This window comes from Eucyclogobius newberryi, unplaced genomic scaffold, assembly GCF_026437365.1.
Source record: "Eucyclogobius newberryi isolate DKJ021-1_F unplaced genomic scaffold, fEucNew1.0.hap1 SCAF_18, whole genome shotgun sequence".
NCBI lineage: Eukaryota > Metazoa > Chordata > Actinopteri > Gobiiformes > Gobiidae > Eucyclogobius > Eucyclogobius newberryi.
The window spans coordinates 25,034,843-25,048,623 of record NW_027315812.1 but is presented as its reverse complement, the minus strand read 5'-3'; the positions used below and the strand labels follow the sequence as shown (position 1 = coordinate 25,048,623).

General features: G+C 46.5%; 1 protein-coding gene across 1 annotated transcript in view; it reads left to right on the top strand.

Annotated features, from left to right (window-relative positions):
- gli3 (GLI family zinc finger 3) overlaps positions 1–13,361 on the top strand; it is a 127,090-nt gene extending 113,729 nt beyond the window's left edge. The window contains exons 11-15 of the mRNA XM_072451161.1: positions 4,118–4,267; positions 6,479–6,643; positions 7,150–7,443; positions 9,260–9,647; positions 10,207–13,361. Coding sequence (XP_072307262.1) covers positions 4,118–4,267; positions 6,479–6,643; positions 7,150–7,443; positions 9,260–9,647; positions 10,207–12,185 — 2,976 coding nt within the window. The 3' untranslated portion in view covers positions 12,186–13,361. The remainder of the gene's footprint in view (positions 1–4,117; positions 4,268–6,478; positions 6,644–7,149; positions 7,444–9,259; positions 9,648–10,206) is intronic.
- Positions 13,362–13,781: the final 420 nt, after the last annotated feature.

Here is a 13,781-nt window from a genome sequence, read left to right as displayed (position 1 = left end):
CTGTGTCCTCTGGAGGAAGGTGACTCCTGGCCTGGAGGCAGCACACTGAAGAGCCACACTCAGATGTCCCGTACTCAGATGTCCCGTACTCTTCTTTCTTTTGGGCTTCACCATGTTGGATGAACAGTTTTGTAGAACCGACTCCCTAAATGTTTGGCATTGCATTCCAAACCCCTAAACCCAACCAAACAAATTATTTCTAACCCTAAATGTTTTTTAACTTCAAGTGGGGCTTAAATCAGAATAAGAATTTGAATAAGCACACTTATTAAATCACAAAGGCTAAAGGCTCCTTCATCCTCTCTTCTTATTCTGCATAAAAACTAACCCGTTAACCTGTAATTGAGATGCTGTAAATCCATGATTGTTTTATTAGTTTGTCAGTCATTTTGACATATTTCTTTCAGGTGCTTATTGAACTATAACATAAGTAGATCATCATTTTACAGGTTGTTCATTTTAAACTGCAAAATAGTTCATTAGTGTCATCATAAACAGTTGCACTTCCTGTTTAAAACTGCAGGACTGATAAGCCTTCATAGTGACATTTATATTTAAATATTTTTATTTTTGAAAAGTGGCTACATGACATTTTAGAACTCCACATGTGTCACTGAGTTTAGATCTCTCAAATAATCACAACTAAGTACAGGGATGTGGGCGAGGTTAGGGGGCAGGTGAAAACAGGACTTTTCTGAGCTCTCGAGCCTCAGTTACAGGACAATACAGGATTAACTCAAAACACAACTTTGAGTAAAGTCAGGAAGAGGAAACACTGCTGTTAAAAGCTCATTAAAGTGTGTTCATAAAATCGGAGCCAGATGAGAATCACAAAGCAAAAAGCAAAAGAAGAGGGGCCATCAGAGCGCAGCCTCCAGCTCTACAGATTCATACCATCGCTTCTCTCCTAAATCCATCTTGGTGGCGGCTTTTACAGTTGTCGTCCGATAAGCTGGCAGCGGGGAAGATGAATGCACGGCGCGGCTATCAGCACCTGTTTGTCGATTTAGCCGACCATCGGGCCCTGTCTGCTCAGCATGGAGATTATTGATTCAATAAGAATTGCCATTAGATCACGCCATTAGGTTCTGTCGCAGCCCCTTCTCCCTCTCTCCCTCTTCCTCTCTCTGTCAGACACCACGGCTCATGCATCACACTGTCAGCCTCCTCCTTCATCTGTACAAACACGCTCCGTCTGTGTGTGTGAGTGTGTGTGTGTGTGTGTGTGTGTGTGTGTGTGTGTGTGTGTGTGTGTGTGTGCGTGCGTGCGTGCGTGCGTGCGTGCGTGCGTGCGTGCGTGCGTGCGCGTGCGTGCGTGCGTGCGTGTGCGTGCGTGTGTGTGCGTGCGTGCGTGTGTGTGCGTGCGTGTGTGTGCGTGCGTGCGTGTGTGTGTGTGTGTGCGTGCGTGCGTGCGTGAGTGTGCCAGCTCCGGACATCGCTCTCAGGCCGCTGCGCTGTATCGAACGGCGCTCACATGCCACGGGGATTCCCTCACAGAAGCAGAGAGCGAGGTGGGGAGGAGATCAATCTGAGCCAAACTTCACTAACGTCCAGCGCGCTCACACACTCTCCAATCATTTCCCCCGGAATTAGTCTTGTTTTTGTCACTTGAAAATTAAAAAAGTGTCAAGCGAGAGTAATGGAGGTCCTTTGCGGATACATTAGTGCGGATTGGACGCTGTTCTTTGGGGTTTAACGCCACGACCGGCCTGACACTGCCGCACCTCAGGGGTTTGCATATGCTTTAGGAAATGCTTTATTACTATTGTCATATTTAGTCTGTTGCCAAACATAATTACAGAAAACATGTATTGGTAGATTTTAGAAGCAGCAAAACTGTATACATCTGTAAACATCACTCTTTTTCCCCTTTACTTGAAATATATATTTGAATTGAATGTGTAATAGCATTTTCTTTGTCTTTTTTTAAAGCGTTGTAATTCCAAACATAAATATATACAATTTGTTTTTTTGTTTTAAATGTCCAAGATGAAATATATGAATTGGATTTTGTGTCCTCAAGTCTCAAACAGAAGATTCAGGATAACTTAATGTAGTCATGACATTTTTTATTTAGAATTATAGTTGGGAAAACTCAAATCTATAGTACACTTAAATGGCTATTTAAAATACACATAAACTTATGACTTGAGATCGGCTGATATGGTTTTAATTCATGATGTTGGCGTGCTCGTTTATGAAAGAGGGACAGGAATCAGAAAGTTAAAATCAATCAGATGTTTAATCCCTACTTATGTACAAGAATAATACAGATATCAGAGCGCTTACCACATCTGTCCCCATGCAAATATGACCGGCGTCTTACACGGGCGTAGTCCGGACGCGCCGAAATCCCTGCTCTGCGTTATATTTATAACATTCAGATATTAGGCAAAATATGACGGTTGACGCCTCCTTTCAGTCTTCTTCCATGAGCTCTTTCGCACGACTGTGGCCTTGATGTTTGCAGCTGCTCCGGGAAGGTGTCCGTCCTTATCAGAGAATGTCTCAAAAAGAGCAGTGAGTGTCTCAAATGGACAATGGACTATGTGTTGTGCGTATAAGGAGTTAACCCAAGTGTAACAGTCTAATATGAATATAGTTGGTTATACTTTTAATACAGTTTCGTAAAACAGTTTCGTAAAATGAATATAGTTGATTATACAATATAGTAATGGTTATGGTTATGGTATTTAGATTTCCCTTCAATGGTCAATACTTATGTTTAACAATCCAAAGCAGCCGATGACCGATAAGTTCTTTCGATATTTTTGGACTGATTTTGATAAGTACAAGTATTGATACTGAATGTGACCTTCCCTCAACAGTTTTAGAATGATCTTAAGCGTTATCAGACCTAGTGTAAGTCTAAATGGTGACATAAAGTAGGGCTGCACTATATTTGTATATATATATCGCAAAAATAATACGATTGCAATATTGATATAACGTAATACTGCAAGAAAATAAATACACTGCAACAACAGAAGGTTCTTTATTAGTACATTTTTATTAATGTTTTCAACGTTAGACTAGTAAATTCAACCATAATTAAACTGACCTTATTGACTTCAAATGTATATTAAAATGTTGCAATACAGAACATAATGATCAAATTTGACATTGTTTTATGATAAAGTGCAGGTTTAAAGGAAAGATTTTTGTGTTGAAAAAGCTTTTATTAAATGATCAAATAACAATTGCATTTCTTTGTATAGACTTTTCCTCTCTTCACCGCCACTAAACGCTTTATTTCCTTTGCGTGTTTTATCATTTTAAAAGACCATTTCAAGAAGTAATGCATCCACTACAGCTCCCCAGGTCAAGTCTCCATTCATCCTCCTCTTTTCCTCTTCTTTACTGTTGCCATTTTCCCGTTTGCGACGCTTTGAGGAGCCGAGACCGAGGAATGCAATAACTCTACTTACCTTCGCAGATATCATGTGTGAAGCTTAAAAAGAACCGCTCCTAGATACTTTGAAACACCCAGATGTCGACTATTCCACCCCGGCGTTGTAATACCCACCAATTACTCCTCTGGACAGCGATAAGAATAAAGAGAAATGTGGCGCTTACAGATAGACGCAGGTGTAATACTCAACCGGGGTCTTTGCATTTGAAGATTCTGGCGCTGAACTTTGGATCGCCTCGCTCGCCTTTTCCTCCGCTTAAGCCGGGGGATTGGGAGTTGCCGCGGCAGCACAACTGTCAGCGCTTGTCACAAAGGGGCGCGGACCCGGAGTGATGGGAAGTGACAGGGTTTTATTTGAAAAACCACTTCAAGGCGGACACAGTTATGACTTTTTTCCCTCGGTGGGTTTTGGTGCGATGGAGGAATGGGAGTAACGGTGAAGGCTCAATAGTGGAATTCAAGGCAAATTCATCTTTTGCTTATTCAATGTTTCAGGAACTACGGGCATTAAACGGAGACATGTGTGATCATAAATACAAGTACAAGACCTTAAAAACCCAACAGCACCAACCAACTACCAACTGATGTAGTTTTGATCCTGATATTCATTTGTAGTTTGCCATAGAATCAACTTGAACCAGTCGCCTTCTCCTAGCTAGTCTACTTCATTAGTGGAGGTTTCATGAATTTGCTTCTCTTTTCCAGCACATCAACAACGACCACATCCACGGGGAGAAGAAGGAGTTTGTGTGCCGCTGGGAGGAGTGTTCTCGAGAGCAGAAGCCCTTCAAGGCGCAGTACATGCTGGTGGTCCATATGCGGCGCCATACGGGAGAAAAGCCCCACAAGTGCACCGTAAGTGACACGCCTCAGCAGATGACATGGTTCTAGCAGCAAACGACATGGTTCTAGCAGCAAACGACATGGTTCTAGCAGCAAACGACATGGTTCTAGCAGCAAATGACATGGTTCTAGCAGCAAATTACATGGTTCCTAGCAGCAAATGACGTGGTTCTAGCAGCAAACGACATGGTTCTAGCAGCAAATGACATGGTTCTAGCAGCAAACGACATGGTTCTAGCAGCAAATGACATGGTTCTAGCAGCAAATTACATGGTTCTAGCAGCAAATTACATGGTTCCTAGCAGCAAATGACGTGGTTCTAGCAGCAAACGACATGGTTCTAGCAGCAAATGACATGGTTCTAGCAACAAATATGGTTCTAGCAGCAAATGACATGGTTCTAGCAGCAAACGACATGGTTCTAGCAGCAAACAACATGGTTCTAGCAGCAAACGACATGGTTCTAGCAGCAAATGATATGGTTCTAGCAGCAAATGACACGCCTCAGCAGCAAATGACATGGTTCTAGCAGCAAATGACACGCCTCAGCAGCAAATGACATGGTTCTAGCAGCAAACGACATGGTTCTAGCAGCAAATGACACGCCTCAGCAGCAAATGACATGGTTCTAGCAGCAAACGACATGGTTCTAGCAGCAAATGACATGGTTCTAGCAGCAAATGACATGGTTCCTAGCAGCAAATGACGTGGTTCTAGCAGCAAATGACGTGGTTCTAGCAGCAAATGACATGGTTCTAGCAGCAAATGACATGGTTCTAGCAGCAAACGACATGGTTCTAGCAGCAAATGACATGGTTCTAGCAGCAAATGACATGGTTCTAGCAGCAAACGACATGGTTCTAGCAGCAAACGACATGGTTCTAGCAGCAAATGACACGCCTCAGCAGCAAATGACATGGTTCTAGCAGCAAACGACATGGTTCTAGCAGCAAACGACATGGTTCTAGCAGCAAATGACGTGGTTCTAGCAGCAAACGACATGGTTCTAGCAGCAAACGACATGGTTCTAGCAGCAAATGACATGGTTCTAGCAGCAAATTACATGGTTCTAGCAGCAAATGATATGGTTCTAGCAGCAAATGACACGCCTCAGCAGCAAATGACATGGTTCTAGCAGCAAACGACATGGTTCTAGCAGCAAATGACACGCCTCAGCAGCAAATGACATGGTTCTAGCAACAAATGACATGGTTCTAGCAGCAAATTACATGGTTCCTAGCAGCAAATGACGTGGTTCTAGCAGCAAATGACGTGGTTCTAGCAGCAAATGACATGGTTCTAGCAGCAAATGACATGGTTCTAGCAGCAAATTACATGGTTCTAGCAGCAAATATGGTTCTAGCACCAAATGACGTGGTTCTAGCAGCAAATGACATGGTTCTAGCAGCAAATGACATGGTTCTAGCAGCAAATTACATGGTTTTAGCAGCAAATTACATGGTTCTAGCAGCAAATATGGTTCTAGCACCAAATGACGTGGTTCTAGCAGCAAATGACGTGGTTCTAGCAGCAAACGACGTGGTTCTAGCACCAAATGACGTGGTTCTAGCAGCAAATGACATGGTTCTAGCAACAAATATGGTTCTAGCAGCAAATGACATGGTTCTAGCAGCAAATGACGTGGTTCTAGCAGCAAATGACATGGTTCTAGCAGCAAATGACATGGTTCTAGCAGCAAATTACATGGTTTTAGCAGCAAATTACATGGTTCTAGCAGCAAATATGGTTCTAGCACCAAATGACGTGATTCTAGCAGCAAACGACGTGGTTCTAGCAGCAAACTACGTGGTTCTAGCACCAAACAACGTGGTTCTAGCACCAAATGACGTGGTTCTAGCAGCAAATGACGTGGTTCTAGCAGCAAACGACGTGGTTCTAGCACCAAATGACGTGGTTCTAGCAGCAAATGACATGGTTCTAGCAACAAATATGGTTCTAGCAGCAAATGACATGGTTCTAGCGGCAAATGACGTGGTTCTAGCAGCAAATATGGTTCTAGCGGCAAATGACATGGTTCTAGCAGCATTGGTTTCCTTAATGACATCATGCAGTGCAAATGTACAGTATAGAACACATGCCCCCTGGTGTTCATTACATAAAATACGGTTAAAAGTTAAAGTCAGTTTGGCATCAAGTCGGACCTGTAAAAGAAAGAAAGAAAGTAGAACTAATGACTATTGTTGCTGGTGTGCGTCTGTCCAGTTCGAGGGTTGTGCGAAGGCGTACTCGCGGCTGGAGAACCTGAAGACTCACCTGCGCTCGCACACCGGAGAGAAGCCGTACGTGTGCGAGCACGAAGGCTGCAACAAGGCCTTCTCCAACGCCTCGGACCGCGCCAAGCACCAGAACCGCACGCACTCCAACGAGGTGAGCGCCTCAGACACGGCCCGGAGAACTCTGAGGGCCCTCCAGGGGACAGGGAGCCAAATATTACAAGAATACACCAAATTAAAACCATTTGGAATTGTTGAAGTCTCATGTCTCTGAGGAGATTAAGTCATATTTTATTTTTAAGCAATAAGTATGAATGGGATGAAGAAAACAATTATCCCATTACTATTGACTATTGACAACTTCAATAACCAATTAGTTGCAATTCACTGAACTAGTTTCAGCCCTCATCAGTTTGAAACGTTAGTATTGTGACTAGTCCAGAACTCTTTGGCTCTCGAACAGAACATGTGTGATATTTTAAGTTTTACACATTCAAAACATTTTGGTAATATATGTTTGATTAAAAGGTAAACTACTGTAGTCATTGTTTCATTCAGGGGTTTTCTTCAGGCTCCTGAGTTTTTAGAAGTCATTTGTAAAAACAAACAAACAAACAAACTATAAAGGTTCTTAAACACTTAAACTGTGTTTATGTTCAGAAACCGTACGTGTGCAAAATCCCCGGCTGCACCAAGCGCTACACTGACCCCAGCTCTCTGCGGAAGCACGTCAAGACTGTGCACGGGCCCGAAGCGCACGTGACCAAGAAGCAGCGCGGAGACTACCCTCACCCACGGCCCCCCCAGCCCCGAGAGCCAGGGGCCTACGGGCAGGGCCGCTCCCCGGGCTCTCTGCCCCTGGGGCCCTACACTGACCAAAGGGACTACAATCACACTACCTCAAAACAGGACGAGTGCCTGCAGGTCAAGTCCATCAAGACCGAGAAGCCCATGGTAAGACCACGCCCCCCCTACTGCAAATGTCCGCCCCCGCTTACACAGTAAAGTCAAGTTACAGGTCAGATCTGTGGAGAGGCGAGCTCGCTCAAAGTAAAAAAAATAATTTCAAGGTATTTCAGTACACTTTATATTAACTTCTCCTGAATAACATTTAATAATAGTAATAACGCATGAACAAAGACTTAATTCATAATGAATAAAGAGTTCATTAAGAATTATTCAGGCTACTACTCAATTAACAACCAAACTCATTCATTTAGTAGAAATAATCATTTTTAATAAACCATTTGTTGATTATGAATTAAGTCTTTGTTCATGCTTTATTAAGGCTACTTAAGGTGTAGTTATACAGTGTTTCTTCAGTAGTAAAACCCCTGTAATTATATAAATGGTAGATAGACAAGGTAAATGCCATACTATGGAACATTCCAGGCAAAGTAATAACATTTCCATTGAGACAAGGGGCGGAGCCTCCCCACTTACGTTTGGCACCTTTCATTTGAGTATTTTGGACCTATAATTTTTGATTAGTTGTGAAATAACAGTATCAGCATCATATGTGTCTTTTAACAAGTTGTATTGTGTTATTTTTTTTTATTTTTTTGGCCCTGTAATGTTTTATGTGTTATATTTTATAATGTTAATTATAAAATGTAAATCAAATAGGGCAGTGCACTTAATCTAGTTTGAAAGCAGGTAAAGGTAAGAGCAGGCGGTTCAGACTGTGGAAGGAGGAATTGGATTCAGTCCAATTATTCAATTATTATTTAAAGCCATTTTTATGTGTTGAACAAAATTGGACAAACTTGATTGTTAAATTTAAAGGCGGTATGGACGATTTTTCTGTGATTTGAGAACGCAGGCGGAAGTGCGCATGCGCACTCTCCCGCGCGGACTGATACAACACTCACGTGCGTTTGTTTATTAGCGCAACGGAGCGCATCGCATCGCTCGTCTCCTGTAGATTTCTGTCCACTTCTGCGTCAGCTTGAACTGTCTTTCTCCGTCTTCATTTTGCCCCGTACACCGAGGGAACTATATTATGATAGATCAATGCGCTTAGACACGCGGAAACGTCGGCACGAACCGCACGCGGCTGCAGGTGAGCGGTAGGTGCGTTTTATGATTGATACGTGGCAGGACAAATGATTTATCCACGCCACAAGGAAATATGATAAAAAATTTGCTGAAAAAAATCGTCCATACCACCTTTAAGAATAAATAAGAATAAGATAATGTGACCCGTGTGCATGTGACCCACAGTGTTCTCTCACTTTGTACTAACCCTGTTCTAACGGGTGCTTTTCCCTTGCGTCCTCTGCTTGGCTTGTGCTCCTCTTTGCTCGGACAGTGGGTGATCAGGTGAGACGGGCGTGGTCCACTCCATCTGTGACTGTGTCCAAACCTCCATCTTTGTTCTGTGCTCACATCCACTGCTCTCCAAACACTGCCATCAACTTCCACCAAACTCAAGTTATTAGTATGTTTGTGTTGTTTATGTTTGAACAGGTTTGATCATCATCATCATCATGTCTGACCGTGAGGCCTCAGGTCCCTTTTACAACAAAGACAGCATCAAAAAAACAATACATTTTCATCAATCCACTTTATTTAGAAGCTTTCAGTCACAATGTTTCAGCCTTTATTTGGTTTATAATGTGTTTTAAATGGAAATGATGGCTGTAATTGACTCCTAAAGTATTGGTCAGTTGCAGCCCTGACCGAGTGCGTTCACACATTTCATTTATGATCTCCTTTGATCAAATGCGCTTGAACACAAACTAAAGCCGTGTGTTGTTGTGCTCCTCAGGCGTCTGAGCCAAGCCCTGGCGGTCAGTCTACATGCAGCAGTGAGCAGTCCCCAGTCAGCTCCTATCCCAGCGGTGGAGTCCAGTTTGCTGTGAGTGCGGGGGGCCTGGCAGGGGAGGGGCTGGAGGAGGACGAGGAGAGAGAGGAGGAGCATGAGGAGGAGGGAGAGGAGGAGTGTGAGGAGGAAGGAGCGCCCATCATGGACTCCACCGTCTCCACGGCCACAGCCACCATCCTGACCCTGCAGGCGCGCCACAGCCTGGGCCGGCCGCTCCGCTGGATGGAGCACCTCAAGATGGAGAGGCTGAAGCAGGTGAACGGAGGACTGCCCAGGCTGTCCCCAACACCCCCACCCAGAGCACCCGCGCCGCCCGCACCCATGGGCAAGGGTAAGACATGTACCATCTCCTCCAGAGCATTTACACCAGCTTTTATGTTTCGAGGTGTCTATTATTATAAATCGTGGGTTTTGAGGCTATTTGACCGCACCGCGGCTATATAGCCACGGCCTTTATGTTTAGACATCTGTGATGTAACATCACTGACTGTGAGGAGCCAAACTATGACCAACTGTGAAGACAGTGCTCCTCAAAGAAAGCAGAAGAGCTAAAAATAATATAGACTTCAGTAGTTCAGCAGTTTGTGTCTTTCCTCTCATTTAGAGTATTTTGATTGGTTGTGATTTGGCAAGAGTTAAAAGTCTTATTGCAGTCCTTCCACACGACACAAACACTAACCTCTATCCCCTGCCCTCTGTCCTCTGTCCCCTGCCCTCTATCCCCTATCCCCTATCCCCTGCCCTCTGTCCTCTGTCCCCTGCCCTCTATCCCCTGTCCCCTGCCCTCTGTCCCCTGCCCTCTGTCCTCTGTCCCCTGCCCTCTATCCCCTATCCCCTGCCCTCTGTCCTCTGTCCTCTGTCCCCTGCCCTCTGTCCTCTGTCCCCTGCAGGGCTGTGTGAGGGCCGGCCGTGGGCCGTGTCAGACCTGGGCCCTACAGAGCTCACGATGCTGAGCTTGTTGCGAGACCGTCGTGACAGCAGCGGCAGTGCAGCCAGCTCCGCCTACCTGAGCAGCAGCATGTCCCCGTGTCTCTCCAGCCGCCGCTCCAGCCAGAACTCCACCCACCAGCGCCTCCACAACCTCAGCTCCACAGACTCCTATGACCCCATCTCCACCGACGCGTCGCGCCGCTCCAGCGAGGCCAGTCAGTGCGGAGGGCCGGGCCTGGGAGGGTACTCTGGGGGCGTGGGCTTTGCGGGCTCCCGAGGGTCAATGAGCCTGACTCCGGCTCAGCACTACCACCTGAAGGCCAAGTACGCCGCAGCCACTGGGGGTCCGCCTCCCACTCCTCTGCCCAACATGCTGAAGCCTCGCCTGGCTACTGTGGAAGACCTCGGCACCAACCTGCTGCCCCCTCTGGTGCGGCCCCAGCGCTGCAGCGACACCAGTGCTCACATGGGACACAGGAGGAGGGTGCCTTACCCCGGGGAGGGGCCCATGACCGGAACTCGCCGAGCCAGTGACCCTGTACGGACCCAAGTGTACGACACGGGCAGCGTGGCCCCAATGCAACGCTTCAACAGCCTTAACAACCTGCACCCTCTGCCCCCCCTCCACCACCCGGCCCCTGAAGCCCGCAGCCTCAGCCTGCAGAACTACACTCGACCAGAGGGTGGCGCACAGCAGCATGTGGCCCCCAGTATCGCAGAGCAGGCCGCGCTAGAGGCTCTGGCCATGGAGGACAGTGCAGCAGGACTGTTGCTGGGAGACGAGTGCATCCTCCCAGACGAGCTGGTCCAGTATCTGCACTCACAGGCCCAGGCAGAAGACCTGCACCTCCACGACCCAGCAGGAGTGGCTCACAGAGACTACTACCTGCCACAAGGGGGCGCTCCGGGACACAGCATGGTGTTCCCTCAGCACCAGGGAACAGAGAGAAGAAGTCCCAGCAAACAGCCTGTCCAGTGGAACGAGGTGAGCTCCGGCAGCGCTGACGTGTCCCCTCAGAGGTGTGACAGGTGGTCCAGGGCGGAGCGCAAACCCTTTGGACGCTTTTCCAACATGGTGGTCCATCAGCAGTGTCCCCCTGAGCTGCAGAGTGTCCAGAGCACCTGCAATTTGGGCCCCGCCATGAAGACCGAGTCCTCTCTGCACTCCTGTATGGAGGTGAGAGGTTCTGTAAACTTCAAACCGCCTCAGAAGCAGAACCTGCAGCAGAACCTCAGCTGCGCCGCCTCGTACCACGTGGGGAACAACCTGGTGTTAAACAGAACCATGGACAACCTGTCTGCACTGTCCCAAAGCTCTGGGCCTCACCCACCGCGGCTCCCCTTCGCCCCTCACCCTCCGGCCCACAGCAGGAACCACTCTGTGCGCAGCCAGCAGTACCTGAGCTCCGACAGGCCAGAGGCACTGCAGCATCTACAGGAGCGCAGAACCAGCGGCCCTGCGCCTCTGCAGGGGCCCGGGGTCAAACTGGAAGCTCTGGACGATGGCTATCTGGAGCAGGGCTTTGGGCAGCTCTCCTTTGAGTGTGTGGAGAAGCCCTCACTGTTCCCTGGGCTGGAGGATCAGCTCGGCTCCATGTCTGAGTGTGCAGGACAGGAGGCCCTTCTGTCCCCTGCCTCAGACCAGGTGACCAGTACAGTGGAGGCCTCAGCGGGGCTCCTGGACGAGGCTGTGAGTCTGGACTTTGGGGTGATACTGGAGGACTATGACCAGGGCAGCCTGGTGTCGGGGGTACTCAGCCCCTCCATGTTCCAGGGTTTGTCCAGGACATCGTCCAGACTCACCACGCCTCACGGCTCTGCGGTCTACGCCTCTGTTGCCCCTGTGGCCCCTGGACTGAACAACATGGCCATAGGAGACATGAGCTCGCTGCTGTCCAGCCTGGCAGAGGAGAGTAAGTTCCTGGCCATCATGCAGTAGCCTCTCCTCTTCCTCTGGTCCTGAGCTCTGGTGGATGTGAAGATATGAACTATTATCAAATGTTTATCACTTTATACAAATGTACAAACGCCATTGCCAAACCATATATTTTGTAAATGGTCGTCCCACATGTGTGGGATGTAAGAAAGTGTATAGATAAATAGTTCTATTCCTTTTATGGAATGAAGGCTGATTTGCTGAAGCCTTTGTCTGTATGACAGTGATGAGCCTGAGCTCACTACAGTATTCTGTGCCCTGGTGGTGACCTCTGACCTGCATGTACTTCAGAAGGACTGACCCAAACAGCACGTGTAAAGCTTTATCCTGTTCTGTATTTGCTTTGTGAATCTGTTTGCGTTCTGTGCTTCAGACATTTACTCTTGGTGTTTGTCACATTAACTCTCCAGCCGACTCTGAACTCCTCCTGGTACTGCACTGGTCAGGCACTGGTCAGGTACCCCAGGTGTACTGTGTACATTCATACAGTGGTTTATGTTCTTCTCTGACGTGGACATTTGCTCGGAGTGAGGCTTGAAGTCACTGGTGCTTTGGTGCAGACTGAAATAGTACTTCTGTTGGTCTGAATGACCAGCAGGTCCACAGCACACGTACTGTCCCAGTGACCATGTTACGTTTTTTATCAAAAACATTTGATATTGTTTTCTGTAAGCTCTTAAATGACTTGTGCACTGTCTTGACTGCAGTGTGGTGTGGACAGTGGTGTTGCTCTGCAGTGTAGTTTACCTTCAGCGTTTGAGGTACGATGCTTTTGTTTTGCTCTTTTTGGTACTTCTTGAGATTGTGAATCATTTCCTTTAGACAAGGGGAATTCCAGTGAGATGTGTGCCTTATGTATCTGCCTGTCAGTAACTCAAAAGATCACTGCCAACCCAGTTGTGAATGATCAAATGTACAGTCCCATTGTCCTGACAAATGTTGTCATTTCTATGAGAAGAATCTGCTCCGTCGAGCAAAAAGCATTGAATTTTGTTTTTTACTTTGTGTTCACATGTATTGTGCTCTTTTATACGTACTGTGTAAATACATTATTGTGTAGATTTAGCAGCAGAAGAGGATCATGGGGCCAAGAACAGCAGCTGTCTGAAAACACCACCACCAGAGAGCCACTTTTATAACAACAAATGTTTGTATGGTTTTAATAAAAAATATACTGGACTTTGTCTCGTCATCTTACTTCTTTATTCACATTATATACATCTAAACTATAATTATATATAAATACACATTTTTGTGGTAAAATAAGGGACGTTCATGTGGGCCTCTGACTTGTGTTGGTGTCAGATGATAAATGCAAAAACATAAGAAAAGCGGGACAGTTTGTTCTGAGCTCGAGCGGAACGTGGATCTGTTCTGGCCTTTAGTTGGAACGGCTCGTGCGTGTGGCGCCCTCCACTGGTGAACATGGCACATTACAACCAGTTTACTTTGGAATGAGACTTTCCCATTCAAACCAGGCCACGTCTCTAAGATTATGATGCTTGACTTAAAACCCCATCTTTACTTATCTTTTTATTATACTTTGGGAAAAATCCAGCACTCACCAGAGCCCATTCCACCATCAGTTCATCCTGATCC